An 18,685-nucleotide genomic window follows, 5' to 3' on the forward strand; every position below is an offset into this window, starting at 1 on the left:
AAGCACAATCAGTCCATCGGCTTACTGTAGCAGAAATGAATGTAAAACCAATCACAGGACAGCAATAACCTTTCCCAAATTTGTGTGTCAAAATGGGTTTGCCAATAACAACAATAACTAAACAATTCAGCCAAGTAACAGAAAAATAGATAACAATCACCATACAATAGCACACTAGAATTTTTACGTGGAAAACTCCAAAATCGGGGAAAAACCACGGGATCTATGGTCCGTAAAAGTCTTTAACTAATTCAGAAATTAATGGGTATAATAGTCTTCTCTAGTTGCAACTAGAGGCTTACAAACATCAAGGAAATAATCATTGGCTCACAAGAACAGCATTAACATCACCAAATGCAAAGTGGATACAACACAAACAGAAGTTTAGATCTCACCAAGTTACTGTAAATCTGAACTAAGAAGTAGAGAAAGGAAGAAGAATCACCAAATCTAAACTAGAGTGGGATTTTTAACTCCAGCACTTAATATCATCAAGAACGAGCTTGAAAAGCACCTCCAAACCTGATCTTGAATGGAATAAGAGCCAACTTTTTCTTCTTCTTCACAAAACTCAAAAGAACTAGAAAAAACCTTTCGGTTCTGTGTTTTTTTTTCTTCGATTTTCTCTGTCGGGTGGTTACAAACTTACAGCCAAAAAAACTGAAAGGTGGAAGCATATTTTTCCACTATATGGCTCCTTTTTTGGGAGCAAATAAAGATGGAGTGGGCCCCTCCATATGGGTTGAACCCACACCCAACAATTCTCCCCCTCTAGTTCATATGGGTGGCTTCACAAAGCCCGCAACTTCTTTGTAGAATTCAAATTTGTCTCTAGGCAAGGACTTTGTTAACATATCTGCACCATTCTCATCAGTATGAATCTTCTCAATGTTCAACAACTTCATATCCAACACATCCCGAATCCAGTGATACCTTACATCAATGTGTTTGGATCTTGAGTGAAAAGTTGGATTTTTAGAGAGATGGATAGCACTTTGACTATCACAATAAAGAGCATATATTTTTTGCTTCATGCCCAATTCTTGTAAGAACTTCTTCAACCATAGGATCTCCTTACAAGCTTCTGTAGCTGCAACTTATTCAGCCTCTGTAGTAGACAATGCAATACACTTTTGAAGTTTGGATTGTCATGAAATTGCTCCTCCTGCAAAAGTCATTAAATATCCCGAAGTGGACTTTCGGGATTCAACATCACCAACCATCTCTGCATCAGTGTACCCATCCAACATGACTTTATCATTCCCGAAGCATAAGCATATATGAAAAGTACATCTGAGATACCTAAATATCCATTTTACTGCTACCCAATGTTCTTTGTCGGGGTTAGAGAGAAATCGACTAACTATACCAACACCATGAGCAATATCTGGCATCGTGCACACCATAGCATAGATTAAACTACCAACTGCCGAAGCATAAGGCACTTTCTTCATTTCAGCTTTGTCTTTCTCACTTGTAGGACATTGTTTAGTATTGAGCTTGAAATGACCTGCAAGTGGAGTAGTCATTGGTTTTGCATTGCTCATGTTGAACCTCTCAAGAACCTTCTCAATATATTTTTCTTGAAATAACCATAACTTCCCATTCTGTCTATCTTGAGAGATCTTCATACCAATAATCTGTCTAGCTGGTCCCAAGTTCTTCATTGCAAAAGACTTGCTAAGCTCATTTTTCAACTTGTCAATCTTGTTAGAATCATGTCCAACTATCAACATATCATCAACATAAAGCAAGAGAATAATGAAATCACTATAAAAAAATTTCTTTACAAATACACAATGATCTAAAGTGGTCCTATTGTACCCATGATCAACCATGAAAGAGTCAAATTTGTTGTATCACTGTCTTGGTGATTGTTTCAACCCATACAAGCTTTTCTTTAATCTGCACATCAAATGTTCTTTTCCTTTTTCTTTGAATCCCTCTGGTTGCTCCATATAGATTTCTTCTTCCAAATCACCATGAAGGAAGATAGTCTTCATATCAAGCTATTCAACTTCCAAATTTAGACTTACAACTAGTCCAAGCACAACTCGAATAGAAGACATTTTCACCACAGGAGATAATATTTCTTCAAAGTTGACACCATTTTTTCTGACTGAAACCCTTCACAACCAGCCTTGCCTTGTATTTTAGTTGTGAGCCACTCTCATCAGATTTCAATTTATAAACTCATTTGTTTTTTAGTACCATTTTCCCCTTTGGTAATTTCACCAAATCATATGTGTGATTCTCATTTAAGGATTTTAATTCCTCTTGCATTGCTCTCAGCCACTCATCTTTATTGTCATGCGACATAGCCTCTTGATAAGTCTCTAGTTCTTCCCTATCTGTCAACATCACATACTCATGTGGAGGATACCTAGTGGAAGGTCTTCTCTCTCTAGTTGATTTTCTAAGTTGAACTTATGGTGAAGGAACTAGAGGTACCTGTTCATTCTATACTTCCTCTGTATTTTCATTTACAGGAGTTACTTCACAAACTGTATCATCATGTTCATTTGGTACAACTCCCCTGTGGTCACCATCAACTGTAGGTGGGAAAACCGGATCCAAGTTAATTGGAACATCAGCAGAGAATTTTGGCTTATCAATTTTCTCTATATCTTCAATTGTTTGATCCTCAAGAAATACAACATCTTTGCTTCTGTTCACTTTCTTGTCCACTAGATCCCATAACCTGTACCCAAACTCTTCGTGCCCATAGCCTAAGAAGATGCACTGTTTAGCCTTGTCATCAAGCTTGGATCTTTCATCTCTAGGAATATGAACAAATTCCTTGCAGCCAAACACTTTCAAATGACTGTATGATATGACTTTCCCTGTCCAAACTCTTTCAAGAGTATCTCCATTTAAAGAAACTGAAGGAGAAAGGTTGATGAGGTCAATTGCAATTCTCATAGCCTCACCCCAAAAGGATTTAGGTAACTTAGCATGAGAGAGCATGCATCTGATTCTGTCAGTAATTGTTCTATTCATTATCTCTGCTACTCCATTGTGTTGAAATGCCTTAAAAACACTTTTCTTAAGCCTGATACCTTGGGTCCTACAATATTCTTCAAAATGACTCATATATTCACCACCATTATCAGCTCGGATGCCCTTCAACTTATTTCCTGTTTTTCTCTCAACCTTGGCATGAAAATACTTGAAAACATCCAACACCTGATCCTTAGATTTCAAGGCAAATGTCCACACTTTTCTGGAGTGGTCATCAATAAATGTCACAAAATATAATGCACCACCAAGAGATCTATCTTTCATGTAACAAACATCAGTGTGAACTAAATCTAAAACATGAGTCTTTCTAGATGGAGGAAATTTATGAAATGCAACTCTACTCTGTTTGCCAACTAAGCAATGTACACATGTTTCAAGAGGCACACCTCTCACATCAAGAAAAAGATTTTCTCTAGAAAGTATTTGAAGCCCTTTTTCACTCAAATGTCCAAGCCTCCGGTGCCAAAGCTCAATGGATGAATCATGAACTGCATTCACCTCTCTTTTGCTCAACCTTGTTTGCATCACATAAGGGGTATTGTGCTTCTTTCCCTTTGCCACAATGAATGAACCCTGACTGAGCTTCCATTTTCCATCACTGAAGGTGTTTGCATAACCTTCATCATGTAACTTGCCAGTGGAAATCAGATTTAGGTGGATATCAGGAACATGTCTAACATTCTTCAAAATTAATTTGCAACCAGTATTTCTATCTAGACAAATGTCTCCCATGCCAACGATCTTGGATGCACTAGCATTCCCCATACGAACATGTCCAAAATCACCTGTAGTGTAAGTTGTGAAAATTTCACCATGGGGAGTAACATGAAAAGAAGCACCTGAATCTATGACCCAAGCACTTCATCATCCAGATTCAATTTCATAGTAGTCAATTGATTTATCAAAGCTTGAAAATCACTCAAATGTTCAGACATATTAATCTCATCTTTATATCTCAAATGTGCTAGTTTTCTAATCAAGGCAGCCTTGTTTAAACCCGTTTTCCTTTCATACGTAGACTCTAATTTTTTCCATAAAACATCAGCCCTAGTTTCTTGTGTAACATGGTGAAAAATACTGTGGTCGATCCACTGTCGGATTTGGCCTACAATTTTCCTATGCATGATTCCTCATTCATCACTTGACTTGCCACTTAGCTTTACTTCATCACCTCTTATGGGTAGGTACAAATCTTTGCAATAAAGAATGTCCTCCATTCTGGGTTTCCAAATAGCATAATTCGACGAAGTCAATTTTATCATAACACCCGAGGATTCCTCCATTTGTATCAACACAAACAATTAATTTCAGGAAACCTAGCTCTGATACCACTATTGGGCAAGTTACACTATAGTAGTAGAAATGATTGTAAAACCAATCCCAGGACAGCAAGAACCTTTCCCAAATTTGCATGTCAAAATGGGTTTGCCAACAACAATAATAACAAGTAAACAATTCAGCCAAATAACAGAAAAACAGATAACAATCACCACACAATAGCACACCAGAATTTTTACGTGGAAAACCCCAAAATCGGGGAAAAACCATGGGACCTATGGTCCGTAAAAGTCTTCCACTAATTCAGAAATTAATGGGTACAATAGTCTTCTCTAGTTGCAACTAGAGGCTTACAAATATCAAGGAAATAATCCTTGGCTCACAAGAATAGCATTAACATCACCAAATGCAAGGTGGATACAACACAAGCAGAAGTTTAGATCTCACCAAGTTCCTATAAATGTGAACTAAGAAGTAGAGAAAGGAAGAAGAATCACCAAATCTGAACTGGAGTGAGATTCTTAACTCCAGCACTTAATATAATCAAGAACGGGTTTGAAAGGCACCTCCAAACTTGATCTTGAATGGAATAAGAGCCAACTTTTTCTTCTTCTTCACAAAACTCAAAAGAACCAGAAAAAACCTTTCGGTTCTATTTTTTTTCGTTTTTCTCTGTCGGGTGGTTACGAACTTGCAGCCAAAAAAACTGAAAGGTGGAAGCATATTTTTCCACTATACGGCTCCTTTTTTGAGAGCAAATAAAGGTGGGGTGGGCCCCTCCATATGGGCTTGACCCACACCCAACACTTACTACTGTATTTATAGAGAGGATTAATAGGATTCTAAGACTAAGTTTATCTAGGAGACTGATACAAATACAATTCTTATCAATTCTTATCACTTGCAGAGCTCGAGTGGGACTCTGCCTTGGAGTCTTCTACCCTAATACATATTTATCATTAAATCATGGGTGTTTGAATAATTTCTCATTACTTCTACCCAAGTACTTAATTTTCCGTCCTCTAGCTCTTTTACTCCCTTAACTTGTAACAGATCACTTGTCCTGTAAGTGGTTTTCTATCCATATGGAAAAACCATCTCAACCTACTTTCATTTACCTGAACCATATTTGATGAAGGAGAATTTGACCTAACCTCATGACAGAGACACTTGGACGTAACCCCGCATAAGCGACAACTCAATGTGATCAGATTGGCACGTGGACGTGACTCAACACGAGTGATAGCTCAGCATAAATTAGCTCGCTAAAAAGCAAGCTCGAGTAAGCTGGTACCCTGAACTAAAGTCACTCCGAGATAAGATCGTCTCGGTACCAGATCGGGACAAACGAAACCAAGTTCATTAAAGGTCGTGCCCGGACCGATGGATCACCTCGGTCCAAGGGCACTTTGGCATTCGTGTTAGGGTAGACCTAAGGGGCACAAGCTCGAGGAGCTCGCTACCAATCAGATCACCATCGAACAGCTCGATATCCTACAAGTGACTCGCCTACCGTCCAGACCTCCGAATGGCAACCTCGAGGAGCACACCACAACACTTTGTATCCTACAGGATCGTACCTCATAACGGTCACATTAGTTCACCAACTCCCCAATTTTGACAGGAAGGGACAGTATTACGATTTGACGGCGTGTGACAGTATTACAGTTTGACGGCGTTTTGCCCACCTGACACACAAGCAAGTCCTATCACAGCTGGGGTCCGGTAACTATTCCACCAACTCGCATGGACCCCAGTATATAAAGACTCCGCCCCCCAGGGGAGAGGTACGTTCTATTCTTATTGTTGTGTGTGTAATCTTCGCTCTCTAGCTCTCTCACTGTTATCATCTTCAAGCTCTCTACTACCAGTGTGCTCTAACTTAGCCATCGGAGTATCCTCGCCGGGTGAGCCACCCTGGGATCGCTGACTCCTCTCTTTCAGGAACCCAGGTCTCATCGTTGCTGGCAGCCAGATCATATCCAGCAGGGAGATGCCAGATTACGCCACATCATTTGGCACCGTCTATGGGAAGCTTGTTACTAAAAGCCTTTTTATTTCCATTCCAAAATCCTAAAAACTCAAAAACCAAACCCATGGCTTCTTCCAGCAATGCCGGACAGCACAAAGAAGCAAACGTCTCCGAGGGGTAACCTCAGTTCCCAACAATTTGCATAGGCCAGTTCACCATACCGCTCCCCACGAGTGGGATCCCAACACCTACTGTACCTCAACCAATTGAGCCTGTGCAACCTCCGTCGAACCATCCATAGTTCCCCCTTGAGTAGGACAAAACCAACTAAGCGACCTGGTGTACTGCGTACAGGCTATTCAAGCCCAAATGCAGCAGGTCCAACAGTTCCAACAGTACCAACAACAAGTTCTGCACCACATGTACCAGCAGCAGTTCCCACCGCTGCAGCAGAACCAACAACCTACCCCACCTCAGTGTCCAATCACCCTGAGCAAGCCTCACCACCAAAGCAGCCGCCCTTGCCGAGGAAAGATTTCCCAGGTCTCGTCCCACAATAGGAGAAAAAGACAAGTCCCTCTCATTTCTCAACAAGTAAGCAGGTCGAGAGATACTCGGCCGGCCGGAACCAGCCCGCCTCGACCTTCGCAACTCGAAGGTACTCTTACAAGAATCCGGTTCAAGGTCTTAGCTGGGGACTCCAGGCAAGATATTTCAGTCCATAGTAGCTGGCAGTCTGAATCACTTCTGACCAAAGCACCATTTGACAGGGCGGAGGTCAGCAGCACCGCTGCAGAACCAGTCGAGCAGCGGCCAAGGAGGCATGCTGGAGTGCCCCGGGTAGTAAATCCCAGCCAGCTCGCCAGATCTAGCCAGCCTAAGCAGCCTAGAGGTAAAATGGAGGTAAGCTCAGGAGTCACAAAAACCGCTCCCCTCCTCTTTGTACCCTCTCCACTATCCCCCGAGCTCCTGGCCTCCCCGATGTCGACGAACTTCAGGGTTCCCCCTGGACAAGTATGATGGGTCTTTCGACCAAAACGACCACGTAGATTCTTTTCAGTCCCAGATGCATCTCGCTGGGGCTGACGAAGCCTGCATGTGCGTTGCCTTCTCCACAACCTTCAAGGGGGTAACTCGCACTTGGTACAGAAACATTGCGCCCGAGACAGTTAAAAGTTGGGCGCAGCTCGTACAGTTGTTCACCTCACACTTCATCACCAGTAAGAAGTGCCTGAGGTCAGAAGAAAGCCTTTTCAGTATAGTCCAAAGGGAAGGAGAGTCGATCTGAAGCTACATCAAACGCTTCAACGACACTTGCCTGCTAATCCCAGACTTAGACCCGGCCGTGAGACTCGCAGTAGCAAAAAAGGGGATCACTCGCAGAGAGTTCAAGTGGCATGTGGTTGCGAACAAACCCAAAGACATCACAGAATTCCTTAAGCTCGCCTATCAGTTCATCGGGACCGAGGAAGAGATGAACCAATGGACTGAAGCCCCAGCAGAGAAAAGAAAGAGGGAGGACCACAGCTCGAACAATGGTGGCAGCAAGAGAAAGAAAAGCAAGTCCCCCACCAGGGGAGGGAACAGGTCAGATTCTCATCCCCAAGCTCCCCTAGTCGAAAGAACGAGCTTCACACCCCTCAACGTGAAGCGAGGGGAAATTCTCATGGCAATCAAGGACCACGCTTCCTTTGTGAAGTGGCCACCTCGGTTGAGAAACGACCCGACCCATAGAAATAAAAATGTGTATTGTCATTTTCGCAGAGACCACGGTCATAGCACCGAAAACTGTAAAACCCTCCACGACTATATTGAGGAGCTCATCCGTTGCGGGTACCTGAGAAACTTTGTACAAAAAAATAATAAAGATCAGACAGATCAGCGAGGGGAGCAAAAGAAAGACGCCTCCGAGTCCAGCAACAGGCCGAGTGAACAGAGGCAGCTGCCTGAAGAAAGACCAGTTCGTGGGGTAATCAACACGATCAATGGTGGGTCGGTTGTTGCGAGTTGTTCCACAACAGTGGGAAAAGATTCAACCCACGAACTAAAGCGTGAAGAGCAGAACCCTCCAAAGCGGCCGCGGCCTAAAGACCCTATATTCTTCACTGAGGACGACGCGTGCGGGATTCAGTACCCCCACGACGACGCACTGGTCATAAGAATGAAGATCAACGACTTCGAAGTCAGGCGCATCCTGGTAGATTCAGGAAGTTCGGTTGACATCCTGTTCAAAGGCACCTTCGATAAGCTACAACTCCGGGAAAGTGACCTCTAACCCGCAAGTACTCCTCTAGTGGGCTTTAGCAGAGAAGAAGTCAGGCCCCTCAGGCGAATTTCTTTACCCGTGAAGGTCAGTACATGGCCCAACATCGCGAGGTTTGAGCATGCCTTCCTAGTATTCGCAACGCCTTCCCCGTACAACACCATTGTGGGACGACCCGTCACTCACGTGCTTCACGCGGTGGTATCTAATTACTACCTGGCCATGAAGTTCCCCACGGACTTCGAGGTATGGGTAGTTCGGGGCAACCAGCTCGAGTCCCAAAAGTGTTACATTGTCGCCCTCAAAGGGAAGGCCAATCTGGCAGATGACCTCGAGTAAGAGCGACCTGTGGAGTACATCGAGGAGCGAGCCACACTAACTGAAGGGACAATCCACATCCCGACCTCAGCGGAAGATCCAGCCAGAACTCTCCAGATCGAAGTCGCGATCGAAGAGCCTCTCCGCTCTCGACTAGTAAGTTTTCTACTCAAGAATTTAGATGTGTTTGTCTGGTCCGCGGTAGAAATGCCCGGTATAGATGCTAAGGTTATAACTCATAGGTTGAACACTGATCCTTTAGTCATGGCAGTTAGACAGAAAAAATGCAACCTAGCCCCGAAGCGCTGGAAGATAGTCGATGAGGAGGTCGAGAAACTCCTCGCAGCCGATTTCATCAGGAAGGTCCACTACCCGAGCTGGGTGGCTAACCCCGTTCTGGTAAAAAAGGGCAACGGTAAATGGTGCATGTGTGTCAATTACACCGACCTTAATCAAGCTTGCTCGAAGGATTGTTTCCCTCTCCCTAAGATCAACCATCTAGTGGACGTGACCTCAGGGCACGAGTTGTTGAGTTTTCTGGATGCAAACTCAAGCTATAACCAGGTCAAGATGGACCCCGCCAACGAAGAAAATATAGCATTCATAACCGAGCTATGACTGTACTGTTACAAGGTTATGCCCTTCGGACTAAAAAATGTCGGGGCAACCTTTCAAAGACTTGTCAACAAACTTTTTGAGTCGTTGATCGACAATAAGGTTGAATGCTATGTAGACGACATGGTCGTCAAAACCCAATTCTCATACTATTTAATAAGTGACTTGCAACATGTTTTTGAAATTTTGCGCAAATATAGTATGAAGTTAAACCATAGTAAGTGTGTCTTTGGTGTCACCTCGAGCAAATTCCTGGGTTACATAGTTAACTAGTGTGGCATTGAAGCAAACCCCAAAAAAGTCAAGGCTATCCTAGAAATAAAGCCACCTCGCAAGTTGAAAGAGGTTCAAAGGCTGAATGGCCACAAGGCTGCCTTGAGCCACTTCATGTCCAAGTCGGCAGATTGTTGCCTGCCCTTTTTTAAGGCAATCAAGAAAAGTAAAGACTTCGAGTGGACTAAAGAGTGTCATCTCGCCTTCGATGAGCTAAAGAAATACCTAGTTAGTATCCCGGTTCTGACCCGAGCCGAGGAGGGTGATGTTTTAAAGTTGTACCTCTCCGTGAGTGATGAGGTGGTCAGCTCGGTAAACAAACCTCTGAGGCAAGTATACTTAAGCCCAAGGTATCTGGCAGACTGACGAAATGGGCCATTGAACTCTACAAATACGACCTCCAATACGAGCCTCGGACGATGATTAAGGCCCAAGCCTTAGCCGACTTTGTAGCAAAATGCACCTTCACCACCGTAGCCCTCGAACTGACGGGGCACGAACACAAAGAAGCAGCTTCAACTAGTACGGCACCGGTCCCGGTCAAAGCAAGGCCAACTTGGGACGAGGAGCCCTGGATCCTCCATGTCGACGGCTCATCCAATCAACAAGGAAGCAGAGCCGGCGCTGTTCTACATGGACCAAGTGGGGTGAAACTGGAGACAGAGTATGAGGCACTACTAGCCAGGCTTACATTAGCAAAAGAAGTACAAGCAAAGCACATCATCATCTGCAGTGATTCCCAGCTCGTGGTCAACCAGGTCACTGACGATTACGAAGCTCGCGACCCCACCATGGCTGCCTATTTAGCCAAGGTCAAGGAAATTCTACAAAGCTTCCAGTCATACTTCATCAGGCAGATACCAAGGTCCAAGAACGCTGAGGCCGATGCCCTATCCTGGTTAGCTAGCACGAGCAACAACAACATGAGGATCGTGCACATAGAGAACCTGCCTCAGCCCATCATTCCCCGGGGGTGGGGGGGCAGAAGAGGTCGCTCCCATCGCACAAACAGAGCCAAGCTGAATTGACCCACTCGCGAGCTACCTACTTCACGGAACTCGACCTAGAGATCGCAACACATCCAGAAGGCTAGAACGACAGGCAGCCAAATACGTCATGATAGACGGACGATTGTACCAAAGATCCTACACGCTCCCCTACTTGCGTTGTTTGCGACCTTCAGAGGCTGAGCTCATCTTCCATGACACCCATGAAGGCCTATGCGACAGACACTTGGGGGGCAAGGCTCTCGCCCAGAAACCGCTACAGCAAGGATACTATTGGCCCACGATGAAGGTAGACGCACTCGAGCTCATCAAGAAATGTGACAAGTGTCAGAGATACGCCAACATCCATCACCAACCTGCTGCCAATCTGAAGTACCTCACCAGCCCATGACCCTTCGCACAGTGGGGAATTGACATTCTTGGACCATTCCCGTCAGTGATAGGACAGAGGAAATTCCTATTAGTAGCAGTTGATTACTTTACGAAGTGGGTAAAAGCGGAATCCCTAGCAACAATCAGAGTTCTAACCGTGCAGAACTTCTTTTGGAAGAGCATAGTATGCTGCTTCGAACTGCCTCGAGTGCTCATTTCTGACAATGGTAAGCAGTTCGAAGATATCAAGTACCAGAACCGGTGTGCTGAGATGGGGATACAACAGAACTTCACTTCGGTATTACACCCCCAAGCGAACGGGCAGACAGAAGTCACGAACAGAGCCATACTCCGCAGATTGAAAGCTCGCTTATCCCGAGCTAAGGGGCTATGGGTAGAAGAGCTGCCCAGCGTACTATGGGCTTACCAAACTACCATTAAGACCGCCACAGGAGAAACCCCCTTCAACCTCACCTATAGCACGGAAGCGGTAATCCCAACCGAGATCGAGGTACCTACATTATGCCTACAAGCCTACGACGATGAAGGAAATGGTGACGAGCTCCGCACCAACCACGACCTAGTAGAAGAGGTACGGGATCTTGTGTACATCCGGAACGTAGCCTACCAGCAAAGAGTAGCCCAGTATTATAACGCCAAGTCAGGAAGCAACACTTCCGTGTAGGGAACCTGGTCCTCCAAAAAGTTATGGTACTTGAGCACGGTGTAGGCAAACTCGGACCGAACTGGGAGGGTCCCTACCGAGTAAAGTGGATACTCGGGGAAGGTACGTATGAGCTCGAAACCCTAGAAGGAAAGCAAGTACCTCGGGCGTAGAACATCAGCAATCTAAGGCGATACTACCTCTGATTACGAATTGAAAAGGCACCAGCCCCAAAAACAATTAAGCAAGCTCTAACTCTTAGATTGTGATTTCTAACTCGCAGTCTACTATGAGAGTACTAATTTAGCCATCGGAGTGACCTCATCGGGTTATCCACCCCTGGTCCTCTAACATTTAGTTCCTTACAGATCTCTAAGGAGAAATGAAATTCAGGAGCGAACTACGGGTCTCTCCCAAAGCCTAAGGGCCACAAGAAGACCCAGTTGCCACTTCGGTGTGGGCGAAGTTTAGGAGCGGACTACGGGTCCCTCCCAAAGCCTAAGAGCCACAAGAAGACCCAGTTGCCACTTTGGTGTGGGCAAAGTTCAGGAGCGGACTACGGGTCCCTCCCAAAGCCTAAGGGCCACAAGACCCAGTTGCCACTTCAGCATGGGCGAAGTTCAAGAGCAGACTACAGGTCCCTCCCGAAGCCTAAGGGTCGAAAATGCCAAACTGACAAGGACCTAGGCGTTGCATAAGACCTAGTTACTTTGCGGCATAAGCAAGCTACTTCTAACACCTAAGGTAAAGACAACTTGGGTATAAACCCTACGATGTCTATGCCACCCCGGTTATCCTTACTCATTGCCAGCTCGACACCTCGACAGGTCAGGTAACCTACACATTAAAATTGCCCAGCTCGGAACTCACTCACACTTAGAATTATTTTGTACTCTGGATTACTCAGAAAATTATATATTTCATTAGTAAAAAGGTTCAAGTACAAGAATTTTACTAAAACCCGAGCTCAACGGCTCGGGAGAGTACATCCACAGTTCAAAGAAGAAAAAAGGAATAAGAAGCCATCACGCAGAAGGGTCCACCACTTTGATCTCTTCATCACTCTCCTCCCCTGAAGAGTCGGGCTCCTCATCCGCCACCTTGGCCACCTCGGAGTCTAAGCCTGTCATCGTGATGTCGCCGAGGTCAAGATCGGGGAACTTCTACCGAACCAAGTACCGGCACAGCTTGAATCCAGATCGATAAGAGCCCGAGCCATATTCAACCTGCAGGGCCTTAAACTCCGGGGAGTCCTTAAAACTCTCGACGGCCTTGTTCCTTTCTTCCGTGATGGAGGCCTCGAGGTTCGCAACCTCTCACTCAAGCCGCGCCTTCTCCTCAGTCAGCAAGGAGATCTGCCCTTCCTGGGTCAAGATCAGCTCCTTCTGGGCCTCAACCCCCTTCTTCACTCTGTACACCTCGCCCCGAGTCAGGTCCAGCTCACGGTGGATTTTCTGCACCTCCGCCCTAGCATCACGAACTTCCTTTATGTGGATCGCCAATTGGCAGGCCAGCGCGTGACCAACAGAGTTAGCCTACCAAAAGAAAATTGGGGTCAACAAAAAAAAAAGAGGTGGAGGAGAAAAACGGAACGCTTACCACCATACTGTGGCTGCCGACTAGTCCCAAAAGCCGGCTTGGGGACATCTCTGCCCACTTCACGATCTCGTCAGGGAAGATGGCACCCTAACTGCGCATGGCTTGAACATGGTCCATGATACTCTCTTTCACGATAGGAAGATAACCCTTTGGTGCAGTATCCGCCCCCACGGGTGCGGATGAACACTCTGGCCCTTGGGGGTGAGCTCCCTTGTGATGAACCTCGTCCATGACCGCCTCGGGGGCAGCAGATCGGGCCTCTTCCTAGGGAGGCACAGTGGAGGCTGGCTCCATGATTACAACTTCAGGTGAGAGATCGGCCTCCTGGCGCGATCTCTTTGTAGTCCTTTTCTTTCCCTTCTGTGAGCTCCTCAGAAGACTTTCCATATTGACCGGCATGGTAGCTGCAAAAATGAAAAGTAAGATTAGCCACGAACTAATCAGAATCTTAAGAAGGCAAACACCCAAGGCGACCTACCAGGAGTCAAGCCGGCCTGCACGAGCTTGTCTTCAGCAAGGTAGTCCAAGCAGAGGAAGCCGAGCTCCGCCCAAGACTTGAGCATCTCCCTTGTCTTCAGACCCAGTCTAACACCACGAACCTGAATCGCCGGCCTCCAATGGGTTGGGAAAGACCACCCCTCGGGGTTACGAACCACGAAGTAATCCCGTTTCTAGGTCGGGATCCTGTTGGGGAGTTCGTTTAATAGCTTATAGCTCAGACGAGGAGACAGGTAATAGGTTCTCCTATGCTCAGGAAGAGCACAGGAAGAGTTTTTCTTAATCGGCAAAATGGTAGAAAAAATATCGAGGTCGAGGGGAAGACAGTACTCATAAAAAAGCGAAATGGTCCCTACTACGTTGCGAATGGAGTTCGGGTGTAACTGGTCTATGGTGATATCAAAAGACCTCAGGACCTCTACAATTAGGGGGTGCAGTGGAAGACGAAGACCGGCCACGAGCTGCTCTTCGAAAATCACAATCTCGTTGTGATCATGTTCCCAAGGGAAGTTACATGAGGGGAGACTGTAGAACTCTCTCGGGAGGTTGTATCGGCGTACTAAGGCCTGAAGCCGGTCCAAGGTTATTGTCGAAGGGCCAAAGTTGTCCGGCACCCGACCTCGGTGAGAAGTGGATGCCTGACTACTCGAGGCCTCTCGAACCTCCCAGGGTGCCTATACCTCGGGAAGGCCATGGACTACCTCTAAACCCGAAGTAGCCCCATCTCGGCTACCAACCTGGGCCGAGGTACCCGCCTCGGCCTCATCTAAAAGACTATCAAAGCTAGAGGAAGACATGAAACTGGATAGAACTGAAAAGAAAACCAAAGGGAGACTCACCAAAGAGAGATGACCGGATTAGAAGGAAATGGCAAACTAGAAAACCCGAGCTAAAGAAGCTAAGCGCGACCTCAGATCGAAGACTAGTAAGCTTGTGGCAAAGGAAATGAGTCTCAGGTCCCCCTATTTATAGCTACTGTATCGAAGAAGCGACGGTTGAGATCAAAGCAATCCGATGGCTCTTAAGAAAACCGGTTGCAAGACCCTCGAGATTGAAATTGGTTTAGCGCATTTTTTGGCATCTGCAAAGCCTATAGGTCGCTTGACATCCGTGCGTGAACCGCACACGATCCATCTAACAGAGCACCTAGACTTCAAGCCAAATCCACTTGGCGTATCGTGAACTCCCCGAACGAGGTCAAGACCCCTAGCTCGAGGAGTGGGGGGCAATTGATGAAGGAGAATTTGAACTGACCTCATGACGGGGAAACACGTGGATGTGACCCCACATAAGCGACAACTCAACGTGATCAGATCAGCACATGGACGTGACTCAACATGAGTGACAACTCAGCATAAATCAGCTCGCTACAAAGCAAGCTCGGGTAAGCTGGTACCCCGAACTAAAGTCACTTCGAGCTAAGATCATCTCGGTACCAGATCGCAACAAATGAAACCAAGTTCGTTATAGGTCATGCCTGGACCGATGGATCACCTCGATCCAAGGGCACTTCGGCAATCGTGTTAGGGCAGACCTAAGGGGCACAAGCTCGAGGAGCTCGCTACTAGTCAGCTCGCCATTGAACAACTCGATATCCTACAGGCGACTCGCCTACAGTCCAGACCTCCGAATGGCAACCTCGAGGAGCACACCACAGTACTCTGTATCCTACAGGGCCATACCTCGTAACGGTCACATTAGTTCACCAACTCCCCAGTTCTGACAGGAAGGGACAGTATTACCGTTTGACGGCGTTTCGCCCACCTAACACGCAAGCAAGTCCCGTCACAGCTGGGGTCCGATAACTATTCCACCAACCCGCATGGACCCGAGTATATAAAGACTCTCCCCCCAAGGGCGAGGTACGTTCTTTTCTTATTATTGTGTGTGTAATCTTCGCTCTCTAGCTCTCTCACTGTTATCATCTTCAAGCTCTCTATTACCATTGTGCTCTAACTTAGCCATCGGAGTATCCTCGCCGGGTGAGCCACCCCGGGATCTCTGACTCCTCTCTTTTAGGAACCCAGTTCTCATCGTTGCTGGCAGCCAGATCATATCCAGCAGGGAACTGCCGGATTACGCCACATCAATATTCTTAGGTGTTTGTATTCTCATTACATTTTCATGAATTCTAGACCCTTAATATAGAAAGTTTCCTGTCAAAACTTTTTAAATTGCTTAGTTTTGTCTGGCAATAAACTATAAGTTTGAAAGATTCACCTGGGTGGTCTTGTGGAATATGGATCTAATTAATCGTATACTGCATTATACAATTTAAATCTCAACTCTCCCTGTAAGCTGTAAGAGATTGAACAAAGAGGGCATAGAAAATATACATGAAGTATATAAAAGTGTTTTCTTTTATTTATATCAAATTCAAACAGAATCAACATCTACAAACAATGCAATCTCATACATGGAATTTCTCCATGTGCATTAATTCTTTTAACAACAAATCCAATCACACACACCATTTCACAACAAATTAAATAGAAAAGAAACAACAAATATTAACACCACAGTCTCCACCCAAACGCAAATCAACCCTCAAATTGATCTCTTTATGGTCTTATGGTTGATGCTCCATGAATGGCGAGAATGTATAGAAACTGCGTGGCTGAAAGAATGATCAAGAATGCTTCCATTGTTCTCTGCAACACCCAAAGATGCCCATATGTCATGCTTCCATTCAAAACCAGAAACTGATGAAATCTTATGACTATAGCTGTGTAGTAAGTAGTTAAACAAGCAGAATTTTAAGCTGTTGACATCCTTACCAGACGTGCATTCCTGAAGCCTCTCTCAATCTCTTTACAGGCCAAACTGCACATACAAGAAAAGGAAATTAAACTTGTGAAAAATAAGTCAACAATTGCCTTGTGCTGACCGACTTGTTGATGTTTTAATTTGCTTATGAAAAAGCTTGGAAAGAATTTCAGGTATATGAGACATTGATGAAATTGAAAAGGAGATAGTAAATTGACTGAAAACAGCTCACCCCATGGCAAGGAGAATTAGGGTCCAAGCAATAATAGCCACTGAAGCTGCAGATGGTAAGCTGTTCACATTCCATGACCTGATGTGGTTCAATCCAGCAATGGCGGATGCTCCTCCCACGACACCGGCAATCACTGCAAACAGCACAAAGAATCCGGTGGCAGCATTCCCCATCGGAAAGTAGATGGGCGAAAAATGAGCAGGAAGCTCAAGTGATGGGCCTGCAAGTCTTCCAGAATTCATTAGTATGGACTAATTGAAGGAATTGGGTTATGGTTTTAGATTAATAACTAAGTAAGGATGTGAATGTGACTCCATGAACAAGATGGAGCATGCCAGATTGAGGATTAATTATTTGTCCATCAGGCTCGAGCCATCCCAAATGAGAGTAGCCCAAGCCTAGGCAGACACATAGAGAGTCTGGAATGGTTGATGGCTTACCAATTACGAAGCCATGATCAATGGCTCGGTTGATGGCCCATCCTCCTATTGATGCCACAATCACACACATGCAGAAATTGAGTAGCAGAAGTCCAGTTGCGAGGGGTTTCAACCCTTCACCAGCCATTCTTAGAAGGAATGAGAGAAGTTCAAAGAAGAAATAAGGGCTGTAGAATTAATCCTCCCCTCAAAGAACCAAATGCAAGAAAGAGAGCTTGACCGAAGCACAGAGAGAAGAGCTTAAGCCATGGAGTTTTTATAGATGGAATTGCTAAGAAGTTTTTGGTTCTTTTCTTGCAAAGCTGAGTATGGATTCCAAAGGGTTTTGTGTAAGGTTGTAAAGATGATGCCTTGAAGTTCAAGGCAAGGAGCAGAAACTGATGCTTACTTGGTTCTCATTTTTATCCATTTTTTTGTCTATAGTATCCTTCATCTGTGTCTTTTGCTTTCTGTTTCATTCCTTCCCCCAATGAAGAAGATGCAATATTTTATAAATTGAACTTTATACCTTCAACTTTTTTTTCTACAAGCATGAAACTGTCTTGCTAGCTTCTGTAATCAAATTTAATCTCTTTTGGGTAAATTTTATTCCTGGGGCTTCCTCTATTCATAGTTAAATCAAACCGTTAAGTTGATGTGTCATCATCTCATGGTTTGGGCTTGCTGAAAGTCATAGAATCCAATTTAATGTCACTTTTAACTGGTGTTCCAGGGTAAAGGTATTCTGAGACAACACAGGCTCAGTCTTCTTTTGCTTTACGCTTTAGAGAAATTTTGGGTTTTCTTGCTTTATCTCTATCTCTGTACACTAAAGATCAATCTTACCCAAATAAAATAAAAAAGAAATCCAGAAATGATCGACAAAATAATAAGAAAAAAAAATATATCATCAATATAACTAAGCAACAAAACATTGTTCAATCAGATTTTGATTTTTTTAATTAAATTTTGAGACCCACATTCCACAAGATCTAATCAGAGCATGTATTCCCTTTAGCCATCAAAGTTTTCCCCTCTTTAGCTTTTAGTGGAGCATTCAGATTATCAGGACACCTAATACTCAAAAATGTTTCACTGAAGAGATTAATAGGAAGCGGAACAAGCTTCAAGAGTCCTAACAACTACTAGGGTTGCAACTTGGGGGCCCGGCCCATGTATAAATATTTACCTAATTTATATTATTTTCAATCCTAATTTAGGATTTAAAGCCCAAATGTCAAAAAATATAGGGATGGAAGCTTTGCCATCCTCACAATTTCATAATTTGACCTTATCTAGTTCATGTCAAGGAATCGTTTGACCCATGGTTTTTAAAACCGAACCGGTCACCGGTCAGGGGTCTGGTTACCATGTCAAATGGTCCAATC

The 18,685-nt window shown here is 44.8% G+C and overlaps 1 protein-coding gene across 1 annotated transcript; it reads right to left on the reverse strand.

Moving 5' to 3' along the window:
* Window positions 1-16,222: 16,222 nt before the first annotated feature.
* LOC104608952 (AWPM-19-like family protein) lies at window positions 16,223-17,556 on the reverse strand. Its single transcript, XM_010275079.3, has 4 exons — window positions 17,319-17,556; window positions 16,879-17,098; window positions 16,658-16,703; window positions 16,223-16,531 (listed from the first exon to the last, which is right to left on the reverse strand). The coding sequence occupies exons 1-4, from the start codon at window positions 17,443-17,445 to the stop codon at window positions 16,442-16,444; spliced, it is 483 nt and encodes a 160-aa protein (XP_010273381.1). The 5' UTR covers window positions 17,446-17,556; the 3' UTR covers window positions 16,223-16,441.
* Window positions 17,557-18,685: the final 1,129 nt, after the last annotated feature.

This window comes from Nelumbo nucifera, chromosome 3 (assembly GCF_055504915.1).
Source record: "Nelumbo nucifera cultivar China Antique chromosome 3, China Antique-T2T, whole genome shotgun sequence".
In the NCBI taxonomy this organism is placed as follows: Eukaryota; Viridiplantae; Streptophyta; class Magnoliopsida; order Proteales; family Nelumbonaceae; genus Nelumbo; species Nelumbo nucifera.